Below are 24,023 nucleotides of genomic sequence, written 5' to 3'. Positions count from 1 at the left end.
ACGGAGCAGGCTGGGCTGTGCGTGTGGAGCAGCTTTACCTAACTCGCAGGATTTCCCAGTCCATCCCAGCCCGCAGCTGCAGGACCCGTCGGTGGCATTGCACAGCCCTCCGTTCAGGCAGGAGCAAGGCTGAAGGCAGCCCACCCCGTACTGCTGCGGCTGGCAGCCTGCAGGACAGGGCGCAGTGCTGGGCACAGCAGGAAACGGGTTCCCTCCTGGGACCTTTCCCCTGCAGCTCACAGTTACCTTGCTCACAAGTGGGACCGACTCTCCCCGGTGGGCACAGGCAGTCCCCGGTGACGTGGTGGCACGTGGCCCCCTCCCCGCAGGCACACAGCTGTGCACAGTCTGTACCATAGCGGCCGGTGGGACACACTGGTGGGAGGGACACCTTCAGCTGCCTTCATCACCGCAGCGCCTGCAGGCTGTGCTTGCAGGGCAGAGCTTTTGCATTTCCCCTCTGCCGGAGAAGCAGAGAGGCAGCCATACCCCGATGGCACGATGCAAAAGCTGATGATGTGTCATGGAGACATCGTTTTGGCACTCAACAAATGGTGCAAGACGGTGTTTCCAGTGCTATGACAGCAAATGAGATCAGCAGCAGCTGCCCTCCCACAGCATATACCAAAGCAGGGAGACCGGGAGCTGTCACCATGCTGCCATTTCCCCCCCCCTCCCACTCAACCCCATTCTCATACACTCACCAATGCTGCAGTCAGCACCAATGTATCCCGCCGGGCAGTGGCACGTCCCCGTGGTGCGCTCACACCGCGCCCCATTCTTGCACTCACACGGCCGCTCACAGCCGGGGCCATACCAGCCCACAGGGCACTCTGCACAGCAAAGCAATGATTGCACGGTGCCCAGCGAGGTGAGGGCGAGGCGTCCATCCACCTGGAGCTATGGGCTCACCCAGCTCGCAGTCAGGCCCATGGTGGCCGGGTGCACAGACGCAGACACCGCTGATGGGGTGGCAGTCCTGGGTGGGTCCCACACAGCGGCAGCGTTGGGCGCAGCGCTCCCCGAAGGTGCCGGGAGGACAGGCTGCAGGGAGAGAGGCATTGTGCTGCTGCAAAACCCCCCTCTCAGCATGCAAGGACACCGCAAACCCACCCCAGTCCCCTGGCTAAGCAACATGCTCACACCCCTCTGTCCATTGCAGTGCCCATGGCATGACCCCCGATGCTCCCCAAGCCCCCTGGCAGTGCCGGGGGTACCCACGTGTCTCGCATGCAGCTCCAGTGAAGCCCGGTGGGCAGCTGCACTGCCCGGTGATGTGGTCACAGGGTGCTCCGGGGGGACAGGCACAGCGTTCAGCACAGCTCTTCCCAAACGCTCCGGGCAGGCAGGCTGCAGGGACACAGGAGCTATGGCAGGCTGTCCCCAACCTGCAGCAGCCAAAACCGCGGTGCAATCTCACCTTTCTCGCAGCGCCGACCCCTCCATCCAGGGGGGCACTGGCAGGTGCCGGTGATGGGGTTGCACAGCCCTTTGTCCCCACAGTCACAGCGCTCCTGGCAGCCCGCCCCAAAGTGCCCCTCTGGACAGGCTTGGGGTGCAAGCAGGGGAGAAATGACAAGTTAGGCGATAAAAAAGGGACATGGGGTTCCTTTCACTGCATGGCTGAGCCCTTCTGCAAACAGACTCGTGCCCAAGTTGGCGTGAGAGAGCCATCTTAACCGCACCAAAGGTTTTTGGAAGGGTTTTTGGGCTAAGCACTGTTTAACAAGAGCTGGGTGCTGGCAGGACACATGGCTGCCAGTTCTTCACTTTGCTGCTGTTGCCATAGAAGTACCTAAAGCAGCTGCAAACTGAGTATCTGCAGTACCAGCACGAGCCAGAAGTCAGCACTACAGCTGCAAAAATCTGGGAATTCAGCTTTCATGTCTGCTCTGTGAATGAACGCACAGAGCAGCGTCACTGGAGCAACTCTCAGAGCTGGTCCATGCAAAGTGGTGAGGGTGTGTGGGGACCGGGAGTAGCTTTGGGGGTAAGAGCAGGAACCCAAAGCCAAACTCTTTTCAGCCCTCATGAAATGTTATCTTGACCTTAAAACCACAGCACCCACCCCAAAACCACATCACTTACCCCAAAACCGCGGTACCCACCCTGACCACAGCACCCCGAGCCTTCCAGCTGCTGCAATCCAGACGTTCAGCTCTGCGCTGAGCAGCCCCCGCTCCCACACCCCCACATCCCACCGCCCCCACTCACGGCTCTCACAGCTGCTCCCACTCCACCCAGGTGGGCACTGGCACTGTCCCTGTGGGTTGCAGACCCCACCGTTCAGGCAGGCGCAGCGCTGCCCGCAGCCGTCCCCGTGCCCCTCAGCGCACGCTAGGAGAGAGCAAAGGGCAGAGCTGTCACCCCAAAGGCAAACCACCCCAAAATGGGACCGGCTGGTGGCAGAGCCCATGTCCTGATACTGTCGGCCTTGTCCTTACCCAGCTCACAGGCCAGCCCAGTCCATCCCATTGGGCAGATGCAGTGCCCCGTGGTGGGGTCGCATGTCCCCCCGTTCTGGCACAGGCAATGCTGGTGGCAGCCTGTCCCATAGAACCCCTCTGGGCATGCTGTAAGGAAACCAAAAGGCAATCAATCAGAAATCCACTCCAGGCGTGTGCCAAAGGAAAAGCTGAGCCTCCAGTGGCATGCCCGGGGATGGGAGGGCATGGAATGAGGATCCTAAATTCCCTAAACCCGAAACCAAACCCTAAAAGCACCCTGTTTCCCCCCAGCCCAGTGCCGAGCTGAGTAATGGAGTGCAGGAGGAAGCCTGTGGCTGGGGGTGGTGGCTGTAATTAAAGCAGATTGGACACTGTTGGAACAAATAGCCGCATGTAGAGCACACATGAGGGATGGAAAAACATTCGGTGCCTTCTGAGCCTCCACCGTGGGCGTCCCACCACTGCTAAGAGGGAGACTGAATTTATACAGCCCACCAGACTGCCTGACCTCTCAGAGATGTCTCAGTGCTGGTGGTGGCACATAGCCCACAAAGCGCTGGGCGAGCATCAGCACAAAAAGCCACTTAAGCACGTGAATAATGCTCTCGTGCTCGATTGCACTGAGCTGTGCCCGGAGGCATTGCAATAAGCAGCCAAGCCCTCCCTCTGTGCTGCTACAGAGCTGCGAGCCAGGACAACTTCTGCTGCACTAGGAGAGGGCAGCCTCTTGGCATCTGTCTGTGGGAAGGAATGGGAAGTGCTGATAGTCTCGCTTGCAATCTTGCCTTGCTATCGTCTGCCTCAGGTTTTTGGATCTACTACCCCTATTGAAAAGCACAGCCCATCCTGAGCAATGGCATTTCTATCATCCACAGCTAGGCTGGGCAGCCACGGGGCACATTACCTTGCTGGCATGTGGGTCCCATCCAGCCAGCAGTGCACAGACAGCGGCCAGTGATGTGGTCACACGTGGCATTGTTGGAGCAGCTGCACACCTGGCTGCAGCCCTCACCAAACCTGCCCTGCGGGCACGCTGCAGGAGAGACACAGCTGTTAGCAACAGGCATGTGTGGCATCATCCAGTCCCACCAGGGCTGCCTTCTGTCTGCAGGAGGGACCAGCAAGCAGCCTGACCATAATGACCATCCTGACCCCGTGGGTTGGTGATGCTTTGGGCCATGCATGCGTTGGTTTTATGGTGCTACATGGAGAACCCACAGCAGCACGCTACATGTGGCTGCTACTCCAACACATGGACACTGTTACCCTTAGCGTGACATCATGTTATCTGCAAGGGAGCAGTTCTGCCAGGCACCCCGGCCCTCATCAGATCCAGCAGCAACGTGCTCAGGCACAGCCTTCAGGAGCAGCCCCTGAACAGGGGACCTTTGCCAAGAGGGTTCCATAAGGCTGCGTCTGCTCCAGATCACTGCTGGGCAGTCCAGGTCCAAAGCAACTCTGAACCATTTCAGCCTGCGAAGCTTGGCTAAGAGCTGTGTAACAATAGAGCCTCTCTGGAGAGATTTGGTATTTCCTCCTTGGCACCTAAATAGATGCAGCACACAACACTGCCCCTCTTGGCATGCAGAACTCAGAGCCTGGCCAAAACCTGGCACTGCACAGCGCATGGAAACAGATGTTGGGATGACAACAGTTCCATCAGTGTTTCAGTGCTGTGAGATGTGGGATGGGGGCTCTGCTGTTCTCAGCAGCAAAAACACCAGCAAAAAAAAAGGACAGGAACTGAACCATGCCAGAAGGATCCCAGCACAAGCTAAGGGAATTGTTCTGCACACCCAGTGATGGAGCAATAGCAAAGCTGTGTGCATTGCATGGGGGCAGATCCCGCCCTGGGGACACTCACCATGGGCGCAGCGGGGCCCAGTCCAGCCTGGGTGGCAGTGGCACTGCCCAGTGATGTGGTCACAGTGGGCTCCATTCTGGCAGTTGCAGGCATGCTGACACTCAATGCCATAAAATCCATCTGGGCAGGCTGTAGGGAACAAAGCAAACAGCCCAGAGGGTCTGTAAGAGGAATGGATGGCTCTTAGGGGTGCGCAGTGGGTGAGCAGACACCCGAGGATCACTCCATGCCCTGGGGTACATACGGTGCTCACAGAAGGTCCCCCTCCAGCCCTCAGCACATGTGCATGCCCCACTGACGTGGTCACACGTAGCCCCGTGCTCACACTGGCAGCGGCGCCGGCAGCCCAACCCGAACCATCCTGCCGGGCAACCTGGGGAGAGAGCAAAGAGCACTGGGAAGCTGTCCTTGGGAGGCTGTGCTGCAATGGGAGCTCAGGCTGGGACAAAAGGGATCTGTAAGGATATGGCTGCCTCGTGTTTAAAATGAGGGTCCGCCGCTCACAGATGTACCCACACACCCACCCCAGGACAGCATCGCAGGGATGCAATTTCCTCTGCCACGGCACCAACCCTTCCCACAGAGCTGTGGGAGACAAAGCTGAGCCCAAACACATTGCAGCACACACTCACGCTCCTCGCAGCGGCTGCCCGTGTAGCCGGCATCGCAGGCGCACTGCCCCGTCACCGCATCGCAGCTCCCGGTGCTGCTGCTGCACTCGCAGACATTGGCACAGCTCGGACCCCAACGCCCCACAGCACAGCCTGCAACAGAGGCACGGCACAGGGATGGCAAAGAAGCCAACCCCAGCCTAGCACTGCACAGCTCAGGGTCTCCTACGAATGACACGCAACGAGTGCAGCACTGTACCTCTCCGGCAGTCGTGACCCGTCCAGCCGGGTGCGCAGCTGCACGTCCCCGTCACAGGGTGGCAATGGCCCTCATTCCCACAGCTGCAGCTCTGCTGGCAGTCCTGGCCAAACCAGCCGGGTGGGCACACTGCGATGCAGGGACATGAGCTGCAACTCCACAGTGAGCCCAGGGAACAGCGCTCACAGCCACAAACACTGCACTCACCATCACGGACCCGACGTTCACCACGACTCCAACACCATGACCCGATGCTCACCATGATGGACCCAGCATTCACCACATCCCCACTGCTCATCACGACCCCAGCACTCACCATCATGGACCCAACACTCACAATCACAGACCCAGAATACATCACGACCCAACGCTCACCAACATGACCCAACGCTCACCATCCTGGCAGCGGCTGCCAGTGAAGCCCGGTGGGCACACGCACGCTCCCGTGGCGGGGTCACAGCTGCCGTTGTTGGCACACTCAGGACACAGCTCCTGGCAGCCAAGGCCCCAGCGACCCTCTGGGCAGGCTGCAGCAATCAGAGAGAAATAGGGCAGCTCAATGCCTTTGGTAAGCAGCACAGAGCGGGGTGAGGGCTATCAGCTGGGCTCGTTCCTCATTGTCCTCGGACAGGGAGAAGGGGCTGCAAGACCCCTGTGCAGAGAGCTGGCAACCAAAAGGGCAAGGTGGGATGCCTAATTTCTTGGTAGTGGATTCCCTGTCTGGTTCGTATGCTTCTGTTTGGGAACACACGGCTAGCAGTAAGGACAACATCACCGTGTTTGTTTTATAAACATCCCTCAGTAAGTGCTAGCCTGCCGGGGCCCTCGTGTCAACTTGAGATTCACATCTGCTGCTGGGGAGCAGCGCTCTGGCAAAGCGTCCTAACCTGGCAGCCACCGTCACCCTGCAGGAGCTGTGCGAGGGACGCAGACTGCTGAGGGCTGAGCAGGGCAGCTGAGATGCTGCAGGGCTGGGGACAGGGCCAGCTCTCTGTACGTGGAACTATCATAGCAGGACATCCACACACCGTCAGTGGCTTCCAGCTGCTGCCATACGGCACGAGAAGCACTCACCTTGGGCGCAGTCGTGCCCTGTCCATCCTGGTGCACACACGCACCTCCCGCTGACTGCATCGCAGGGAGCCCCGCCGCAGGAGCAGAGCAGCAGGCAGCCGGCCCCGAACCGCCCTGCTGGGCACTCTGCAAGCAAACATCAGTGAGAGCTGCAGGTTACAGAGCTGCACACGGGCCAAGAGCCACCGAGCTCCCACAGACCCCTCTGAGCCCCCAGACACGCACCACGCTCGTGGTCTGAAGGCCCCGGCAGATACACGTGCACCAGCGCTCACAATTAGCACAGGAAAAAGCATCCTAGCTCGTAAATTTCAAGTGACACAGTGGAGTTTTTGTTATTCCTGCTCTGTGCTAATTGATGGCAGATGTTTGTCTTCACCCTTTAATCATTTCCAGGTCCCAACAACAGCCAAAAGCCTCCTATTTCTGTACAAATATTTGTGTTATTTCCTGCGAGTCCCCCCCTGCAGGCTCGAGCTCCTTTCTTATTCCTTTTAACAAATATCCTCAGCTGAGCACCCAGGAGCTGCAGTGCTGCTGCAGCCCTTTGGAATGAACGGATGCAACATGGGATGCAAGAACCTACTGCACTTCCACGCACAGCCTCAGGGTTCTCACAGCAGAAGCTAAGCTGCCCCATTTGGCAGCAGGAGGAAAGCAGGGGGGATGAGCATGGAGCTCAGGAGCCACTCCGGGAAGTTCATACAGAGGCAGAAGTTTAAGCCCTGATGTGCACGAAGTACATAATCTGCTATGTGCAGATAAACAGAACTTCAGCAGGGGAAAATGAACAGAAGGGGATACACAGTGCCATTCTCCTGGGGACTGATGGTCTGGAAATGAAAGGATATCAAAGGGAGGAATAGAGGCAGATCAGTATCTGCCACCTTCATCTACAACAGCAGGGATGCCCACGGGGCAGGATGCAGCGAGAGCTTGCCTTCCTTTCCTGAATAAGGATCTCTATGCATGAGAATCCTGCCTCCCTCTCTAAGAGATCCCAGAGGTGGGTCTCTGGAAGCCACTTCCAACCCCACCACCTCACCTTGGTCACAGTTCTCCCCATGGTAGCCCTGGGGACACTCCTTCCAGCACCGCCCGGTGATGTGGTCACACCGTGCATCCGGAGGGCAGCTGCACTTCTTCTTGCAGCCCTCCCCGTAGCGGCCGGGCTCACACTCTGGGGGCAAAGATAGCGTGCTCAGTTCCTAATCTATGCAAGCAGGAGGCACAGAGGTCTCAGGAGGACGGAGCTGAGGGATGCCCATCAGCACACTCACTGGTCTCGCAGTGCACACCGCTGTAGCCAGGCTTGCAGCTGCAGGAGCCGTCCCGCTTGTCGCAGTGCTGTGTGTTGGGCTGCACACAGAGGCACTCCTCAGAGCAGCCGGGGCCGAACGCCCACTTGGGACACGCTGCAGGGACAGGGACGGGGCAGCAGTGACCCTCCTGGTACAGCACCCAGCCCAAGGGCAGCATGCAGCCCATAGCAGAGGCGTACCCAGGTGGCAGTACCGGCCGTACAGGCCAGGATCACACAGACACGCTCCGTAGATCCGATGGCAGCGACCTCGGTTGGCACAGTTGCATTTCTTCCTGCATTGCTTTCCAAAAAACCCTTTCGGGCACCCTGGTGATAGGGATGGTGAGGAGGTTTGGGTCTGCAATTGCATGTCTTGCAGGAAAGACCCATAGCAAAACCGGAGTACATCATCACAAACAAACCTAAGCACAGGGTGCAGTGAGGGAGGGACTGCTGTCTGACTAGGAACATGCTGGGGCCTCTAGTAAGGGCAATAGGGCAATGGGATTCCCTGTACCACCTCAGAACTGAGTGCTCCACATAAGAAGCACGCAGATGATGCACTGTGTCAGCACAAAGCTGCAGCACAGCCCTCCCCAGGAGACAGCAGGGCAGGAAATGCCACCCGGCACAGCGCTGCTTGCTTTCATCTCACCTTCCTGTTTTCTCTTCGCACCCTTCAACCACCTCCTTCCTACAGAAAGAAGAGCTCCAGCTATCTCCTGCCTTATTTTATGTTCTCCTCCTTCAGCAATTGCTTCCATATGATCCCAACCCTCTGTCTGTGGCCGAATCCCTCACTGTCTCATTGCTCCCATGTCCCCCAGATTTTAACTCTTTGGGAACGAGGAACACCCTCAGATGTGGGGGGACCAACACCAGCAAACACAAAAGGCTCCAAAGAAGCACATGGTGAACACCTGACAGAGATGCTCATTGCTTCGGCAAGGGAAAAATACCAATGGAACAGAGCTGTAGGGCTCTCACCATCCTCACAGTGGATCCCAGCCACGCCAGGGGGGCAGCGGCAGGTGCCGGTGGTGGGCTCACAGGTACCCCCATTCTGGCAGAGGCAGAGCTGGCTGCAGTTCTTGCCGAAGGTTCCAGGCGGGCAGGCTGTGGGACAGAGGGCACAGCTTTAACAGCATGCACATCTGTGGCTTTGAGCTCTGAATAAGATTGCATGAGGGTCTGTGTGCAGCATCACTCACTCTGGTTGCACAGCAGCCCGCTCCAGCCGGCCGGGCACTCACAGCCCGTCCCCTCCACATTGCATGTGCCCCCGTTCTGACAGTCCTCACATGTCAGGCTGCAGTCAGGGCCAAAGGTGTCCTCCAGACAAACTGCAACGAGACAACATGGTGAGATGCCCTCCCCAGGACTGCCCCCAGCAACCCCAATGTTACAGACTGTGGCTGCTGGCGCATCCACCAAGCACAAACCCAGCACCCATGATTAAAAGTGGAGACTTCCAAGCAAATGACCGCAGCCACAAAGTGCCCACCGAATGTTTCAGACAGGGTGTGCTCCCCTCTTGCTTCCATCTCTTCCTCCTCTTCGTAGTCATCGCTGAAGAGCTGGGTGAGCTCATCCTGCAGGATGGCCACGTGGGGGATGGGGCGGATAATGGGGAGCCGGGCATCCAGGGCTTCCACTGAGTCCTCTACAGCTGGGGGAGCAGCCACAGAGACCACAGAGTCAGGGGGAGAAAATGGAAAAGGGCTCATTTGGGGGTAGGGAATGGGGAAGAACTTCTGCCATAACAAAGGGAAACCAGAACACCAGCACAGGGTTTGTGCAACTGCTTTGGCATTCATCACTCCATCGATACCCACACAGCAGTGATCCACTCCTTCCCACTTGGCTTTTTCCAGCTCATTGGCTTGTTTGGGGGCAGACCGCCCACCCACCCAAACTAAGGGCTGCATTTCAGCTTGATGTCCTTTTGGAACAAGCATACATCAGCGAGAGATACTGGTTCCCTTCCTTCACAGGGCTACAAGCCACGCCATCAGGCTAAGCGTGGGTCTACAGCGGGGGCTGCACAGCCTATAAAGCCTCAGGAACATGCAGGGCAGGCACTCTGATGCTCCTGATGATGTAAGGTTGTTTCCATGGTCTTGCTGGAGAGGGATGGGCACAGGGTGCTCAGCACACAGCACTTACAGATGCAGCCCCTCCTGTCTCCATCCAGCTTGTACCCAATGGGACAGCCGCACTGGAAGGACCCCACTTGGTTCTGGCACGTGTGCTCACAGTCACCGTTGTTGGAGGAGCACTCATCCACGTCTAGAACACAAAGGGGACAGCAAGCAGGTGGCAGCACCTCACCGGATACACAAAGCAACCGGCTCTAAAAGCTGAAGGAGACTGCTCAAGTGATGGAGAGCCTCCGCTCACTGCATAAGAGTCCCTTCAAACTCCAGTGATTGCATGGCTGTGTAACTGGGAGTGACTGGAAGAGGTGCCTGGCTACTCACAACCAGGCAGAACAACTTCTTCTCTTCATTAATAGCTTGCATTTGTCCCCACGTTAGCAGTGCTTTATACAGATGCTTGTATTTACCACCAGCTCCACCAAGATGGAAATTAAGTGCAACAAACAAACAGTGAACAAACATTGTGTGCAAATTGCAGCTGCATTCAGACCTGGAGCAATTCTGAGACAGCTCGACTTGAAGCCATTGAATTCAAAGCCCCTCAGCCATGCTGGCCCAATGGATGGGTGCAAACCTACAGGAGCAAGGACAGAACACACACCGCACTGCATGCACCCCGCTCACCATCGCAGGCACAGCCATCAGCACGCAGCCGGTACCCAGCATGGCAGGCACACTCGTAGCCCCCAGGGTAGTTGTAGCAGTCCTGCTGGCAGCAGTGAGAGCCATCCTCACATTCGTTGATGTCTAAATAAAAGCAGAGGGTGCTGGGTGTCAATACACGGCACCCACAAGGTCACAGCAGTTGTTAACATTGCTCCATTATAGCCTCATGGTATATATGCACACAGTAGCTGACACGTGGGGGTCCTCCTGGCTTGGGATAGACTTGTGAAAACAAGGAGTGAGCCTCGCCTTACCAGTGCATGTCCTCTGGTCATCCTGCAGCTGGTAGCCTGAGTTACAGGTGCAGATGGGGCCGGCGCTGCTGTGGTGGCACAAATGGGAGCAGCCACCGTTGCCACTCTCACAGCTGCTCACAATCTCCATTTCTATCCCTGCAGAAGGAATTCCATCAGCATCCAGTGCCACGGGCACCCACCCCTCGTGGGTGCTTTTGGTACACGGCCCTGCTGAGCAGAGCAGTGCTGTGCTGCAGGGAAGGGATGGGAATAGATGCTGGGCTGGGAAGGGCTGCACAAAAATAACCCTGTGGAGCCCCTCGGGGACAGGCTCATGGTCAAGCTGAGCTGAACCAGACTGCACACAGAGCTGCTCCCATTCCTGACAAGCTGCAGGATGTGCTGCCAGCCAGAGTTGGCTCAGCCTTCCCAGCACAGAGCTTTGGATGCCAGCTGGGAATGGGAGCAGCTGAGCGCTGCGAACATCCAGATGCCTGCAGCTAGGAAAGGCAGTGACTGACATGTCCGAATGGAAGAGGCAAGCATCAATAGCAGCCATGTGTCTTCATAGCTTGGCAAAGCTCTTGTAAACTCCAGCCTAGCTAATGAAGCTTCTTTAGGCTAAAATTACCACGGGGCTCTGAGTCACTGACAACCTCAGAAAAATAGCTGCCGCCTACAAGAACGTTCTTGAGGTTCTGGTGCATTCAGGCCCAAGAAAGATGAAAGAAGAGGAGCTCGGTGCTCCCCAGTGGGTCTGTGCATGTAGAAAACAAAAGCTGTGCCACGGCGGAAAGCTAACTTCCAGATCTCAAAACATGGACGTTCTCTCCTTCCCTGCTAACGTGTGGTCAGCCAGGGCATAGCAGGGAACAAACGTGCTAAAAGCGTGTGCTCATCCAAGAACACCCAACAGGCAAAGGTGGAGGCTACCGAAACCGAGCTGTGGGATTTTGTTCAGCAGAACATGCAGCGTGGGATCAGCCATGCCCTTAGGAATGAGAGGTGCCAGCAGTGCTCTGGCTCCTGAATAGCACGCAGCTCTTTGCATTGCTCTGAACTGCTTTGCTTCAGGCCGTCTCTGCTGATGTGCTTTGGCTGAACATATGGCAATCTGGCTCACTCTTGTATTGGATTGTATTTATTTCTCTTCCTGATGGGAGCAGATGTGATCACATCATTAGCTCAATTCCTCCTTCAGTTACACGTCTACAACTGACCAAACTCATCCAATGCAGGAGTGAGACTTGGCCCAATTGGAGCCAAACAGCTCCAAGTAAACCATCTAAACCAGTGCAAAGGTGACTTTGAAGAGGAGGATGAGTTCTGCTGGTGGGAGAAGCTGACAGCTCTGACCATGGCCCGCAGTGCTCTGCGACTCGGTCTGCTCTCAACAGGCAGTACCAAGTGCTCTCCGTCAGCAGGACCCCTCCACTCCTCTTCCCCCCTTCTGACCCACAGACCCCCCCATCCCACTGCGGTACTCACGGTAGCACTGCCTGCTGTCCGCTCCCAGCTCATAGCCCGGGTTGCAGGCACACATAAAGGAACCGTGGGTGTTCAGGCAGCGGTGCGCACACGTGGCCAGGCCGGCCAAGCACTCATCCACATCTACAGATGGCAAAAACCAGGAATAGCAGCAGCCTTAAGCCAGCGTTGAAGGCGCATCCCTCAGCATCACCCCATCAATCCCCAAAGCAGCGACAACGCTGCTTGGCCCCACAGGAGCTCACCTTGGCAGGCTCTGCCATCAGGTCCCAGCCGGTATCCGGGGCGGCACTCGCAGCGCGCTGCTCCCTGGACATCCCTGCAGAGCTGCATGCAGCCCCCGTTCCTCTGAGCACAGGGGCTCCAGGCTGGGGCCGAGAGAAGCAGCAATGACTCACAGAGCCCCACGTGTAGGGCTGCCATCCCTCCCCCCACCGCCCGGCACTCACGGGCGCAGCGCCGGCCGTCCTCCCGCAGCCGATACTGCCGGCGGCAGCGGCACTGGTGCTGGTTGGCCGTCAGCTGCACGCAGTCGTGCTCGCAGCCACCGTTGTTCACCGCACACGAGTTCAGCGCTGGGAAAGCACAAGAAGCATCATCCGAAAGCACCAGCTGAGGGTTTGAAGCCATAAAGCTATTCACGTTTTCAAGGTGGGCTGACTGCAAGCCGTTGCTACGGCAGCACTGAAATCTCAGCTTAGCTCAGATGGTGCCAATGCAACGCCACTGCTAATGCCACTTCATTGTGCTCGGAGAGCTGCACCCAGGGCATGCTCCGATTTTATTGTCACAAAATAACATGGAAAATTAGGTTCCTGGCTCCGAGCCATGCAAAGGACAGCAATTACACAGGGCGAGGCCACGCAGGCACCGTGGGTTCTTCTGGGAGCATTCAAGGGGAAGGGATTTCAAGCGCCCTCCTGCATGTCCCCACTTTGACCTGGTGTGACACGTCCCATCCTGGGAGCCTGCTGCACAAACAGCACGCTGTGCTCTCGCTCAGGGATGCCCTGCAGGGATGGGGCCGGGCTCCTGGCTGCAGCACTGCTGGTGGCCATGCACAAGGCACTCTCATACCCAGAGGATTTCCCTAGGTTACAGCCAAAAACACATCTCAGGGCCAAAGACACGGATTGCCTTCCCCCACCCCCCCTCTTTAGAAGCTTACTATGATTAATTAGCTTTAAAATAGCTCAGACTGCTCTGCATGATAAGCACCCAAGGGGTGAAGTGCAGCTGGAGATGGGCACAACTTGCAGCCATAAGTGCTGCAGCAGCAGCAGCTTTGTGGCACTCAGAGTGCAGCACCAGCATCTACACGGGGGGAGCTGACCCTGCAGGAACTGCACTACGCCCTCCCAGCTCTGCAATCCACACACTGCGGGTGGGATGGACACCTGGCTTCTGTCACCAAAGGGGTTCCTGCACTTCCGACCCATTCTCTGCACTGCAGAAGGATCCCAAGTCTTGACTGAGAAATCCTATGAGGAAGCTGAGGGTCCCACAGCAAAGCCACGTCCCTGCAGAGGAACACTGTGTGCACTGATGGCTCCTGCACCACTGCAGCCTGTGTCTGATGGTGACCATCACATGCAAGGATCAGCTCCATTAACCAAGCAGGCATTTTGGGGAATAACTATGACTTCATGGGGTCAAAACGCTGCCCTACACAGCGCAGGGCTGGAGTGAGAATTATCAGGCTGTGTTACTTCATTGATGTTGTTTCCTTTAATCCATTTGGAAGGAGACAGCAGAAGTATCTGAGGTGACTGCAGAGCTATGGGGCAGAGATGGGTGGTCATCAAACATTTCTGCTATATTTAAGTGTCTAATAATGTACATTTAAAAACACCCATAAATAATGGAGCTGTGCTTGGAGTGCCTTTTTTTTTTTTAATAAAAGCAGTAAAACAATGCTGAAGCTTGCCAAAATATTCCTCCTTATGGGGAAAAATGCTTGGCCGATCTATAACCAGCCAACACATCTTACATCTGAAATAACCTCCCAGCATGCAGTGATCCCATGAATGTGCAGTCTGAACAACTGCCCTCTTCGCATGCTTTTGGAAGACAAGCTTTTAGAGTGGAAAAAACCCAAAGTTCAGATCCTCCTCCACGCCACGACTTAAGCAGAGGATGCTGATGGCGATGCTGCAGGTTGGACGCAGCAGGCTCTCCAATGGGGTAACTCAGACACATGGGCACCACCATTTCCTTTAGGTTGCCTTTAGCAATGTGTTCTCAGAGCCCTATGGGAGCCTCGTGCTCCTGGCTTGCAAATAGCGAGAGCCCACGTGCTCCACGTGGCACTGTGGGCAATGGGGGGCAGCAGTGCAGCCCTGCCACGTTCTGCTGTACGTGGCACACGGGGACAAGCAGTGCAGTGCATGGGCCAGGGCTTTGCTTTTACTGCAAGAGGAACAAACCCCACTTCAGAGCAGGAACAGCGAGGCACACCAAACGAAACACGCTAGCAGCACTTTGGGTGCCGTTCCATGTGCTCGGGGTCTCCCAGCCGGCTCCTGGCACGGCGCAGCCTGCAGCCCTTGTTCTAATTACTGCTCCTTTTCTTTCTTTGTTTACAGAACCGCTCTAAAAATATTTCCATTCCCAGATGCTTTTCCTTGCTCAGCTTTTCTGCGACGCCGCTGCCAAACCCAGTGTCATCCCGTGCATTGTGCAGCCTTTGGTAATTAGAGCTCAGACAGATTTTCTGCAGATGAGGTTTCCATCGTCTGCAAGCAGAGCACTGTGGCTGGCCCTGCAGGACCTGAGCCCGGGACATTGGGTGGCATGAGGGCGCACACTCAGCAGGATGGATGCACTCAGTGCTCAGCTGTTGGATCCCGACATTCCCATCCACACCACCTTCCCATCCCAGTGGGATCCCATCACGTAGACTGAGCCCACACACCGCCTTAAGGCGCGACGTAAATCCCTGCTAAACCCGAGATTTCTTCATTTGAATGCTGTTAATACGAAGAGGGCTCCGCCACGTAATCCCAACCCGATTCCTTCCAACCTCAGACAATTTCCAGAGCCACGCTGTGTTAATGCAGACCATCTCGCCCTTCTGCCGGCCAACACAAGCAATGGGCTCAGATTAAACTCTTTGCTTTGGCCCCGGAGTCCCTCCCCCACTCTGGAACCACGGAGAAGGCCCAAAGATGTCAGCTCACTGCCTCCTGCCATGTGGTTCTGATAAAGAGGGGTGATCTCAGGACGTCCAATGGCTCTTTTTGCTCTATTTCACTTTCGGCGGAAACGCCGGCTCTGTTCTCCTCTGTACTCAAATCATCAGAGATTCGCTATAATGGAACAACAGAGGCAATGCAGGACCTCACACTGCAGAGCTGTGGACAACCAAAGGTGCTGAGCAGACCCCTCACAACCCATTTTTAGAGGTGCCTGGAGGACTTCTGAAAGACTGTACTGCTTTATCCCTGCATCGTGCCTTGCTTTACCATCTGCAACACCAACCACAGAGGGGCCAGGCATGAGCCAGCCCTGCAGTCACCCCATCACTGTACCGAGCACTGGAACTGCTGATCCACAGCCCTCTTCTGAGCTTTTACAGGAAAAAGGTTGTTTACTTCCATCCCTCGACACCACTGTCCTAATGGGCCAGCACCGAGCTGTGCTGACAGCGGGGCATACACACACACGGATGTGTATTTCTATCACAGAAGTGTCAAGAACAAAAACCATCAGTGTTCAGTGCAGCTCTGCTGTTCCAAAGGAGCCGTGCCCAATTCCCACCCCCCACCCCCCTCACGTCCACCAGACTCCATCCCCAGGTGCTACACCCACACATGGAACATCTCCATGGATAGATACTCCACCACCTCCCAGGGCAGTCTGTTCCAAAGCTTCTCCACTCCTTTGGAGAATAAACATTTCCTTATATCCAACCTGAGCTCCCCCTGGAGCAACTTATGGCCGTTCCCTCTCATCCTATCACTGCTACCTGGGAAAGGGGCCATGATACAAGAGTGTAAGCCAACATCAACCACTTCACGTACAACAGCACACACTTTCGGGTACAACAAGGGCTATGAAGAAGTAGGCATTCCCAAGGAACACAAAAACCTTTGACTTACCAATGCAGGTTCTACCATCTGCATGCAGGCGAAAGCCCGGCTTGCACTCACAGTAATAGGAACCAAAGGTGTTCACACATCTGTGCTGGCAGCCCCCGTTGTGAACCTGGCACTCATCAACATCTGCAGAAGGAAAAAAAAAAAAAGAAGTGGGCATGACAGCATCTGAAGTCAGAATTCTTTATCCTCTGCTGAGTGACTCCAGATTCAAGGAGTGAATGCATCAGGAACAGCACTGCTATTTCCATCACGTTTAAGCAGCCAAGAGATTTAAGAGATCTCAAGGACGAGCATGCAATCGGACAAAAATGCATCTTGTTTGTCAATCAGTGTAAACCATCCTTCCTCCTGCTCAACTTCCAATAGTCCCTTTTCCCAGATGGAGGCACAGCACCATGTCACCGGGGTAGCCATGAGCACACTGCAGCAGTACTTCCCAAGAGCCTTCTGCCCTGAAGGCTGTGGGTTTAGGAGTGTTTTGCATCCCCTCCCTCTCTGTTGAGGGTAGATCCATCCATCTGGACCACAAATGGATGGCCTGCTCTGTGACCTGAATGGCGAGAGCCACCACTGAGTATTAAGGGCTGGAGGGAGGGGGAAGGATGCGAAGTGAATGGAGAGTTGCAGAGGCAGCACGCAAGGATGGGTGCCCAAAGGTGAGACTCCCAACCACAGCTCCCAGCCCCTCCAACACGAGCCAATGGAGCTCCGTGTGTCCGCTCCTATTGTTCAGCCTATATGCCCATGAACAAAAGGCAGTCTCTGTGCCAGAAAATCTTTCTGCCAAATGCCAACCAGATCTTCACAGCTCTTACATCGCCTTTAAATACTACGATTGATTTCCAGAGCTGAGAAGAAATGTAGAGCTCACTGGAGACCCAATATGGGACAGAGAGAGTCAAAGAATCAGCTCAGGAGCAGAATTTCTGCACACATGGGGGGTGCGGGAGGTGCAGGCTGTGTTCATTCTGTTGGGGACCAACATCCTCCATTCTGAGTTGGCTCAAGACCAGAAAACCTGAGGTCTGGGTAACTTCAGTGTGGAGTAACAAAGTTCTCTGGTCTGAATTTCAGAGAATGTTCTACCACTTCCCTTCAGCTCTAACCTGAAGCCAAAAAGTGATGGCAGTGGGTCCAGTGGGACAGGGACTGTGCACCCACGTGGGTTGCATTGGCACACAGCATTGGGAGCACAGAGCTGGCAGTGCTCCACTCCACGCAATGCGGTTCATGACAGGCTGGGGTGATTTTCCTATTGGAGAACTGACAAAATCTGGTTGGAATTAGCGTGCCAAGGAAGGGAAGTGAGAAGCACACAGACTTCTCCCCTGAGCGGGCAGCGAGCAGCCCTGCTGGGAGCACAGCGCAGTGCCAGCCAGCACTGGTAGGGCAGCAGCACGGCCAAAATGCCCCAAAGCAGTGCCAAAACCAAACAGTGAGTGCTGGAAGCAGAACTTGGCCCAGGGTTAGGAAAGCCTCTGGCTGTGTAAGGATCCAGGAGCTCACACTGCTGTCTGCACCAACATGGGCACAGCGGAGCAGCGGCAGCTGATGCTCTCAGCAGTGTCCCTCTATGGGATCACTCCTCCCGACCCCACAGAGCGGGGCAGAGTGCAGGCACTGCAATGCTGCACAGCCCAACCACACACAGCTCCCACAGTGCAGACATTGATCCCGAACAGCAGCTCTGCGTTAGGGGAAGGAAAGCAGCAGCAGCAGCTCTGCAAATTACAGAGCGCTCTGTTCAGGGGCAGTTTATCTCCTGTGAGAGGCTGAGGAGGAGGAGAGGAATCCCAGCTGCAGGCTGAGGCAGCCGATATGCTGTAAGGCTTTGCTCTCCAGCTAACCAGGCTGTAACCCCTGCGGCAATTAGCCTGATTGCTGAGCCGGGCTGTGGGGAAATGGTTAATTAAAATCCACCAAGATGAGCCCGCGTGGGGTTCACCTACTTTATCTTTTCAGCACCAGTCTATTAGAGCTGCTTTCAGCAGTTTCACCGAGCAGTGAGGATGGAAGGAGACAGCCCAACCGCACTGCGGTGCTCAGCAATGGGACACAGCCCTGTGCCAGGCTGTGGGAGATGGGAAAAACCCCAAACCTGAGCTCCACAGGGCTGTTCCAAACCTGCTGGGCTTCCACAGCAGCTGCTCCTACAGAGTGGAGGTGCTTATAGCTCTTATCCACACACAATACCTGCACCAACCTCAGCAGCAGGAGTTTCCAAGAGCATTTCAGGAGCAGATGCTCTGACTACAGTTGGATGTGGCGCAGAGGGACCAGCAGCTACCTTGTCTCCAGCACTGCCTTTGTCCTCACCTCACCTCCTTTTGCCTTCAAGCACAGCTCTCCCTTATGAGCCGTCCTCAAGTTTCAGTCTCCTGATGGTGCCGATAATTGCGCATTACTCAGGGTGGAACAGAGATGCACGTAACAACAAGCCAGCAGCCAGCTCCCAACTTGCCACTGCACTCATCTGCTCAAACCCCTCTTCTCAGCTTCACTTTATCCCACTTCTCCGCCATTAGGACAGAACACAACCCCACGCATGGGCTGTATGAGCAGCACGTGGCAGGGAACACGGGCAGCGGGGCACCATCCTTGGTGCCCAAACCACGGGGCACTGCCAAAGGCACTCACACCTGCTGGAAGCAACAGAACCAAAGGAGAGCACACAGCTGTGCTGGGTTCTGCTGTACTTTAGAGGATCACAGAGGCCTCCAGGTGCAATGATTTCACATAGGACCCCAGCAGAGAGTAATGATCTCTCCTTTACAGGCTGGCTGCACGAGGACATAACCCACAGCACTGCAATTAGCCACTCAACACGAATGCAGGGATCCAACAGAGCACTGTGTGCACACAGAACAGATTTTAAAGCACTCAAGACTCCAATTATATGTGCATCACCATTACACAAAGCACCTCTTCATTCCCTGTTTGCACAAGGAGGCTGCCCACGAGATGCCCCTGCAGCAGCTCATTGGGCTCACTTTGCTTTCGGGATCAGAAGTTCGTACCCCGGGCAATGCTGGAGAAACCACACGAGTTAATGCAGTCAGGGATGGAAGCACCAACTGCAGTGTGAGCTCTGTGAGCCTGTGGTCTGACCTCCAAGCAATAACAACTCCCCATTTCCTGCGCTCTGCCACATCTTACACATGTACTGATAATGCCTTTATGTTCAACAGCTTGGGGCATTCGTTCATTGGGATTATCTCACACTAAGATAACACATTCCTTGATACCTGCACTACTCACAAACACCCAAAGCCCTCAGCAGACTTTACATATTCTCCACTTCTTCCAACACCTTTAGGCAGCCTCAACCCCTGCTGCTAAGCCAGCTGAGCACACAGGGATGAGGAGACAGACATAGGAGAGCTTACAGAAGTTATCCCTTACTCAACATCCCCACTGATCATCACACAAATACTCAGCTTTCCAATGTGTTAAACCAAACCACATAACTGCACAGCAACCGATAGAAACTCTCAGTTCTCCCCCCCTACTCTGCCAGAAAGCACTTTTATATGACTATAAGAATCCAAGCTGCTACACGATCACGGTCAGATGTACAGGAGGTCGCTGGGATGCAAACCCAACAGCTGCCAGCCCAGGGGCTCAGCTACCCACCCCCAGGGCAGCACCCAGCCCATCACCCAGCCCCCCATTGCCACCCCCAGGGCAGCACCAACCCACCCCGGGCTGAGCCCAGCACGTACCCGGTCGCATCTCGGCGTGGCCAACGCTGTACCCCGCACGCCCCAGGTAACAAGGATAGCAGCTCCTCCACTGGTAACGGTAGTGATTGCCGGCAGCACCGGGGATGCTACCCAAAAAGCCGAAGCACCACAGCAGCATCCCAAAGTGCTCCTGCCTCATGCTGGGGAGTTAAGAGGTAAAACGGAAGGACGGGGGGGGGGGGGGGGGGGGGGGGAAGCCGAAACGACTGCGCGAAGTGCGGTCCCGCAGCGAGTTAAAGGAGGAACGGGAGGGCTGCGGGAGCCAAAAGGGAAAGGAAAAATAACAACAAAAAATCCCACAAAAGCACAGCGAGCGGGAGGGGCTCCGTGCGGGGCGCTCCGCCGCCCCCCGCAGGTGAGGGCCGCGACGGGAAGCGCCGCCCCCCGCTCCGCACCGCCCCGACACCGCATTCCTCCGGAGGAAGGACTGGCGGGGAGCCGGGACGGGGCTCACAGCGGCGGGCGGACAGCGGAGCAGCTCGGGAGGCTGCCTGGACGGACGGACGGAGGAATGGACGTGCGTGCCCAGCACGCAGCCCCCCGCCCAGGTGACTGCAATTCAACGCAGGTGACATCACCGCCTGCCCGACCCCTATGGTGTAACCCACGCCCACGTGCTGCTGTTGCCCCCCGGCTCAGGTGCCCGCTGGAAGGCAATCAGCCCCTACCACGGCGCCTCCCTCTAACGACACACACCTGGTGAGGCTGCAAGTGCAAAGCTTCCCTGTGCCTTCCTTACAGCTACAAAGTCGTTGTGGACAAAGCTAAGCTCAACCAAGAGGCAGCTCTACAGAGAAATCCACGCCGTTTCCCGTAACGTGGATCCTAGAATGTTATTGTACCTTTTTCATTAAGCAAGAAGTAGGAATAGCTCGTTGCGTTTTCCAGAGGTCAGCTCAAAAGGCTCATTTTGCTTCTGGAATGGTTTGAAACAATGAGCTTGCAGGGCTGAGCCCGGGGGGGGGGGAGTGGGGCTGCTGCTTTTAGAAGCCTTCTTTGGCTGTAGTGAAATTCCAAATTAAAGCTTGTGGTTGAGGCTGCAATGAATAGCATTCCACAGAAAGGAGCTGAATCCAGGAAGAAAAGCGTTGGGGGGCTGCTGGGAAGGATGGTGGGCTCCAGCCACGAGGCACCCCAAACCTATGGAGCCACGCAGGGGCAGCTCCCAGCACACCACAGAGCGCCCGGTGGCCAACCAGCAACCCCAGACGGCACAGTTTGTCACTGCTGCCCCGACCCCCTCCTTGGGAGGGCCCCTCCAGCCCTGCTACAATGGGCAGCGCTGACACTTTGCTGTAAGTGCTTCTGGCGGTGCTGACGTGCAACAGTGCCATAAAGCTCTGCAAAACGCTTTGGGCAGACTGCCTCGTGCCAGCAGTGTTATTAGGATGCTGTCTATATGAAATGATCCCGGCTTGGAACGCAGCTCCCTGGCTGCAAACACAAACCAGAGAGCCCTTCCCCCACCCCCAGGACCTGGGAACCCCTCCTGGCCGGGCGCAGCTCCCCATACAGACCCCACTTCTATCCCACTGACAGAAACGCTATCGAAGCCGCTGCTGCTCAACAAATGATGTGCCAAACTCGTTCCATCTCACATTTCCTTATGCTGCTGTTAGAAAAGTCATGCAAGGCTTTGCTGAACGGCTCCGCAGTACGGCACGTGTACAGAGAGCACTTCAGGCTTGAACAGAAACTTATGACATAAGTTATGCTTGGCCAGCTCTGAGCCAGCCCGAGCTTCCTCCTCACCTAATTTACTGTGGCTGATGAAGTACGAGGGGGTGGTTTGGATACGGCAGCACGCTGCCAGCAGCAGCAGGTCGTGTTGGCTTCCTGGCTGGGGGAGCAGCAGCACCAGAGGGGTTCTGTAAGCAGTGCGTGGGCTGCTCCCATGGAATTCCATTCTGACCCAGTCTTGGCCTCACTGAATTCTTGCAAGAACCCAAATAAAGTACGGCTGAAGGATTTCGTAGTCCAACAGCATGCTAAGGGCTGAGGTTCCTTAAGTTCATTCCACACTCAGACATGGGTCGATGAACTCGGGTGGCTGAACCTCATCCAGAACCACCCAGACCCCAAACCAGGTTTCTTCTGACTGTTCTACGGTGGAAAGCAAACAGCCAAAGTGAGAACACGACAGCAATCCAGAAACCCCCCACAGCAAATCAGGAACACTGAAGGCAAAGGGGTAAACCTTGGGGTGTTGGCCCAGGGTGAGAAATGACTTAATGCTGCTGCAAACATGAGCTCCTGTGCCCAGGATGGGACTTCAAGCTGATGTGGTGTTGGCTAATGGATGAAGGAAAGGCTTCTGCAGCCTTCAAGTCCATACTGGAAAATATTACACAGCAGCAGCTCGAGGAGGTGGCACAGAGGTAGAACCTCTAGGGTTGGTGTGAAACAGAAATCAGGTTTGTTTCCTATATATATATAAAAAAAAAAAAACAAGTGAAGTAAATAAAGCAAAAAGCCATCGTCCACCCACACCACTTCAGATGGCTCTTCTGCTACAGAGAAAGTTAGGAATACAGCAATGCTTGAGCAGCCCTACTTGCAGCTATGAGCCACAGCCAACAGAGCAGCGATGCTCTACGGGCACCCGCATCAGCTGGGAACTTGGATTGTACAAAAGATGCTCAGTGCAGCTCAGGTTCAAAGCCATTGAATGCAGATGGGAGCTGGTGCCACCCAGGGGCTCAGTGCTGGCATTAAGTGAGCTCATCAGGCAGCTCTCAGACGGGCACGGGAGCTCATTGGCTCCTTTCCTGGTAGCAAGAGCAGAGAAGCCCAGGACGGAATAAATCCACGGAGGATTTGCTTTCTAAATATAATAGTGCTAGCTCAGAAGTGAAAACAGAGCGCAGAGCCAAAGGCTGCTGCTGCTCTGTGGGTCACACCGAGGGGGCCCTGCACCTCCGAGGTGCCACGTGTGGATGTCTCCATCTCATTGCACCCAGTGGGCGCAGCAGGCTCTGCACAGCCCAGCACAACCTTGGCTCTGGTCAAGCACCACCAGCGCTTCTGCTAAGGAAGTCCCAGTGGGGCCTCCCCTAAAGGCAAAAAGGGGCAGGGGGGAACAAAGGGCTGTTTGTTTCCACCCAAATCCCGACGCCCTCAATGAGCCGAGGAGAAAATCCCCTAATCCCTACCCGAAAATATTTCAGCCTGGAGAAGATAAGGGCAGAGCTGTTTGGTTCACACATCTCTGCTGCTGGACGGAGCCAGGAAATACTTTTCAGTTATTTTCAACAAAACATGACGAATGCATCAAGTTGGCAACAAAGGGACATTCTTCTACTGAGTTTTCTGATGTCCAAACCGGTATCCACAGCGATGGCTCTTTCCCAGTTTGTCAGCGAGTTTTGTTAATGGTTTGGAACTCTTTGGGACTTCTGCTAAGCCAACCAATGCTGAAATAAGTGAGAAGGCCACCAGGAAGACACGACGGTCCCAAACGGCAGCAGGAATGCTCAGCACTGTGATGGGAATGGATGCACAGCCCTTGGATCTCTGGTCTGCAGACAGCATTGGTTCGAGCAATGGGAGCTGACAGGTCCACGATGTGCAGCTGGTATTTGCTAACACAAATCCCATTTGGTGTTTTACAGACACGGACTGCGCCTTCTCTTTCACCCTTGCCTGAAGACAGGAGGTTCAGTGTAAAAGATGGGGAATGATGCGATGCTATCAACTCCTAAGAGGAAAAGTCACCCCTTGGAGCAATAAAAGACACGACCCCAAGAGATTCAGGACATCACCCCGAAAACCTCACCTGCATCCACACCAGGCTTTCCCTTTTCCACACATCCAAAGGTGCAGCAGAGTGAGAACACCTCCGGATGATACCAAACGAACCACCAGAGCATCCCATAGGTCTATGGCAAGGCAGCAGCAACACCGGAGACACCACAACCCTTCCCTGGGGAACATCAGCAAATAATCACTGTGTTCACCATTAAAAGAAACGTTCTCAGCAGAGAGGGAACAGCACAGCACTCCTTTATCACAGCAGCCCACTGCTTCCATGTGGAATGGCAAACGATGCATTCTGGAGGTAATGCAAGCATGTG

At 55.5% G+C, this 24,023-nt stretch overlaps 1 protein-coding gene across 7 annotated transcripts in view; it reads right to left on the bottom strand.

Moving 5' to 3' along the window:
- The window catches only part of MEGF6 (multiple EGF like domains 6), a 35,682-nt gene that overhangs the window by 1,894 nt on the left and 9,765 nt on the right, over positions 1–24,023 (bottom strand). For 5 of the 7 annotated variants that reach the window (XR_005841394.1, XR_005841395.2, XM_040651262.2 and 2 more), the window contains 28 exons: positions 16,208–16,330; positions 12,557–12,682; positions 12,353–12,475; positions 12,108–12,230; positions 10,638–10,775; positions 10,342–10,464; positions 9,725–9,847; positions 9,063–9,227; positions 8,770–8,901; positions 8,546–8,674; positions 7,757–7,885; positions 7,536–7,670; positions 7,301–7,435; positions 6,256–6,381; positions 5,577–5,708; positions 5,182–5,310; positions 4,944–5,075; positions 4,556–4,684; positions 4,312–4,440; positions 3,352–3,480; positions 2,445–2,573; positions 2,215–2,337; positions 1,421–1,549; positions 1,222–1,350; positions 913–1,044; positions 705–833; positions 247–375; positions 39–167 (listed from right to left, as the gene is read on the bottom strand). Coding sequence is in view for 5 of the 7 variants with exons in the window: in XM_040651262.2 (XP_040507196.1) it covers positions 39–167; positions 247–375; positions 705–833; positions 913–1,044; positions 1,222–1,350; positions 1,421–1,549; positions 2,215–2,337; positions 2,445–2,573; positions 3,352–3,480; positions 4,312–4,440; positions 4,556–4,684; positions 4,944–5,075; positions 5,182–5,310; positions 5,577–5,708; positions 6,256–6,381; positions 7,301–7,435; positions 7,536–7,670; positions 7,757–7,885; positions 8,546–8,674; positions 8,770–8,901; positions 9,063–9,227; positions 9,725–9,847; positions 10,342–10,464; positions 10,638–10,775; positions 12,108–12,230; positions 12,353–12,475; positions 12,557–12,682; positions 16,208–16,330 (3,639 nt within the window). In the remaining 2 variants the exon portion in view is untranslated. Of the gene's footprint in view, positions 1–38; positions 168–246; positions 376–704; positions 834–912; positions 1,045–1,221; positions 1,351–1,420; positions 1,550–2,214; positions 2,338–2,444; positions 2,574–3,351; positions 3,481–4,311; positions 4,441–4,555; positions 4,685–4,943; positions 5,076–5,181; positions 5,311–5,576; positions 5,709–6,255; positions 6,382–7,300; positions 7,436–7,535; positions 7,671–7,756; positions 7,886–8,545; positions 8,675–8,769; positions 8,902–9,062; positions 9,228–9,724; positions 9,848–10,341; positions 10,465–10,637; positions 10,776–12,107; positions 12,231–12,352; positions 12,476–12,556; positions 12,683–16,207; positions 16,331–19,929; positions 20,124–24,023 lie in introns of those variants that run through there. The other 2 variants (XM_040651264.1, XM_040651263.1) reach the window with 2 other exon arrangements.

The sequence above is a fragment of the Gallus gallus genome, chromosome 21 (genome assembly GCF_016699485.2).
Source record: "Gallus gallus isolate bGalGal1 chromosome 21, bGalGal1.mat.broiler.GRCg7b, whole genome shotgun sequence".
Lineage (NCBI taxonomy): Eukaryota > Metazoa > Chordata > Aves > Galliformes > Phasianidae > Gallus > Gallus gallus.
This window is presented reverse-complemented; position numbering and strand designations above follow the sequence as displayed.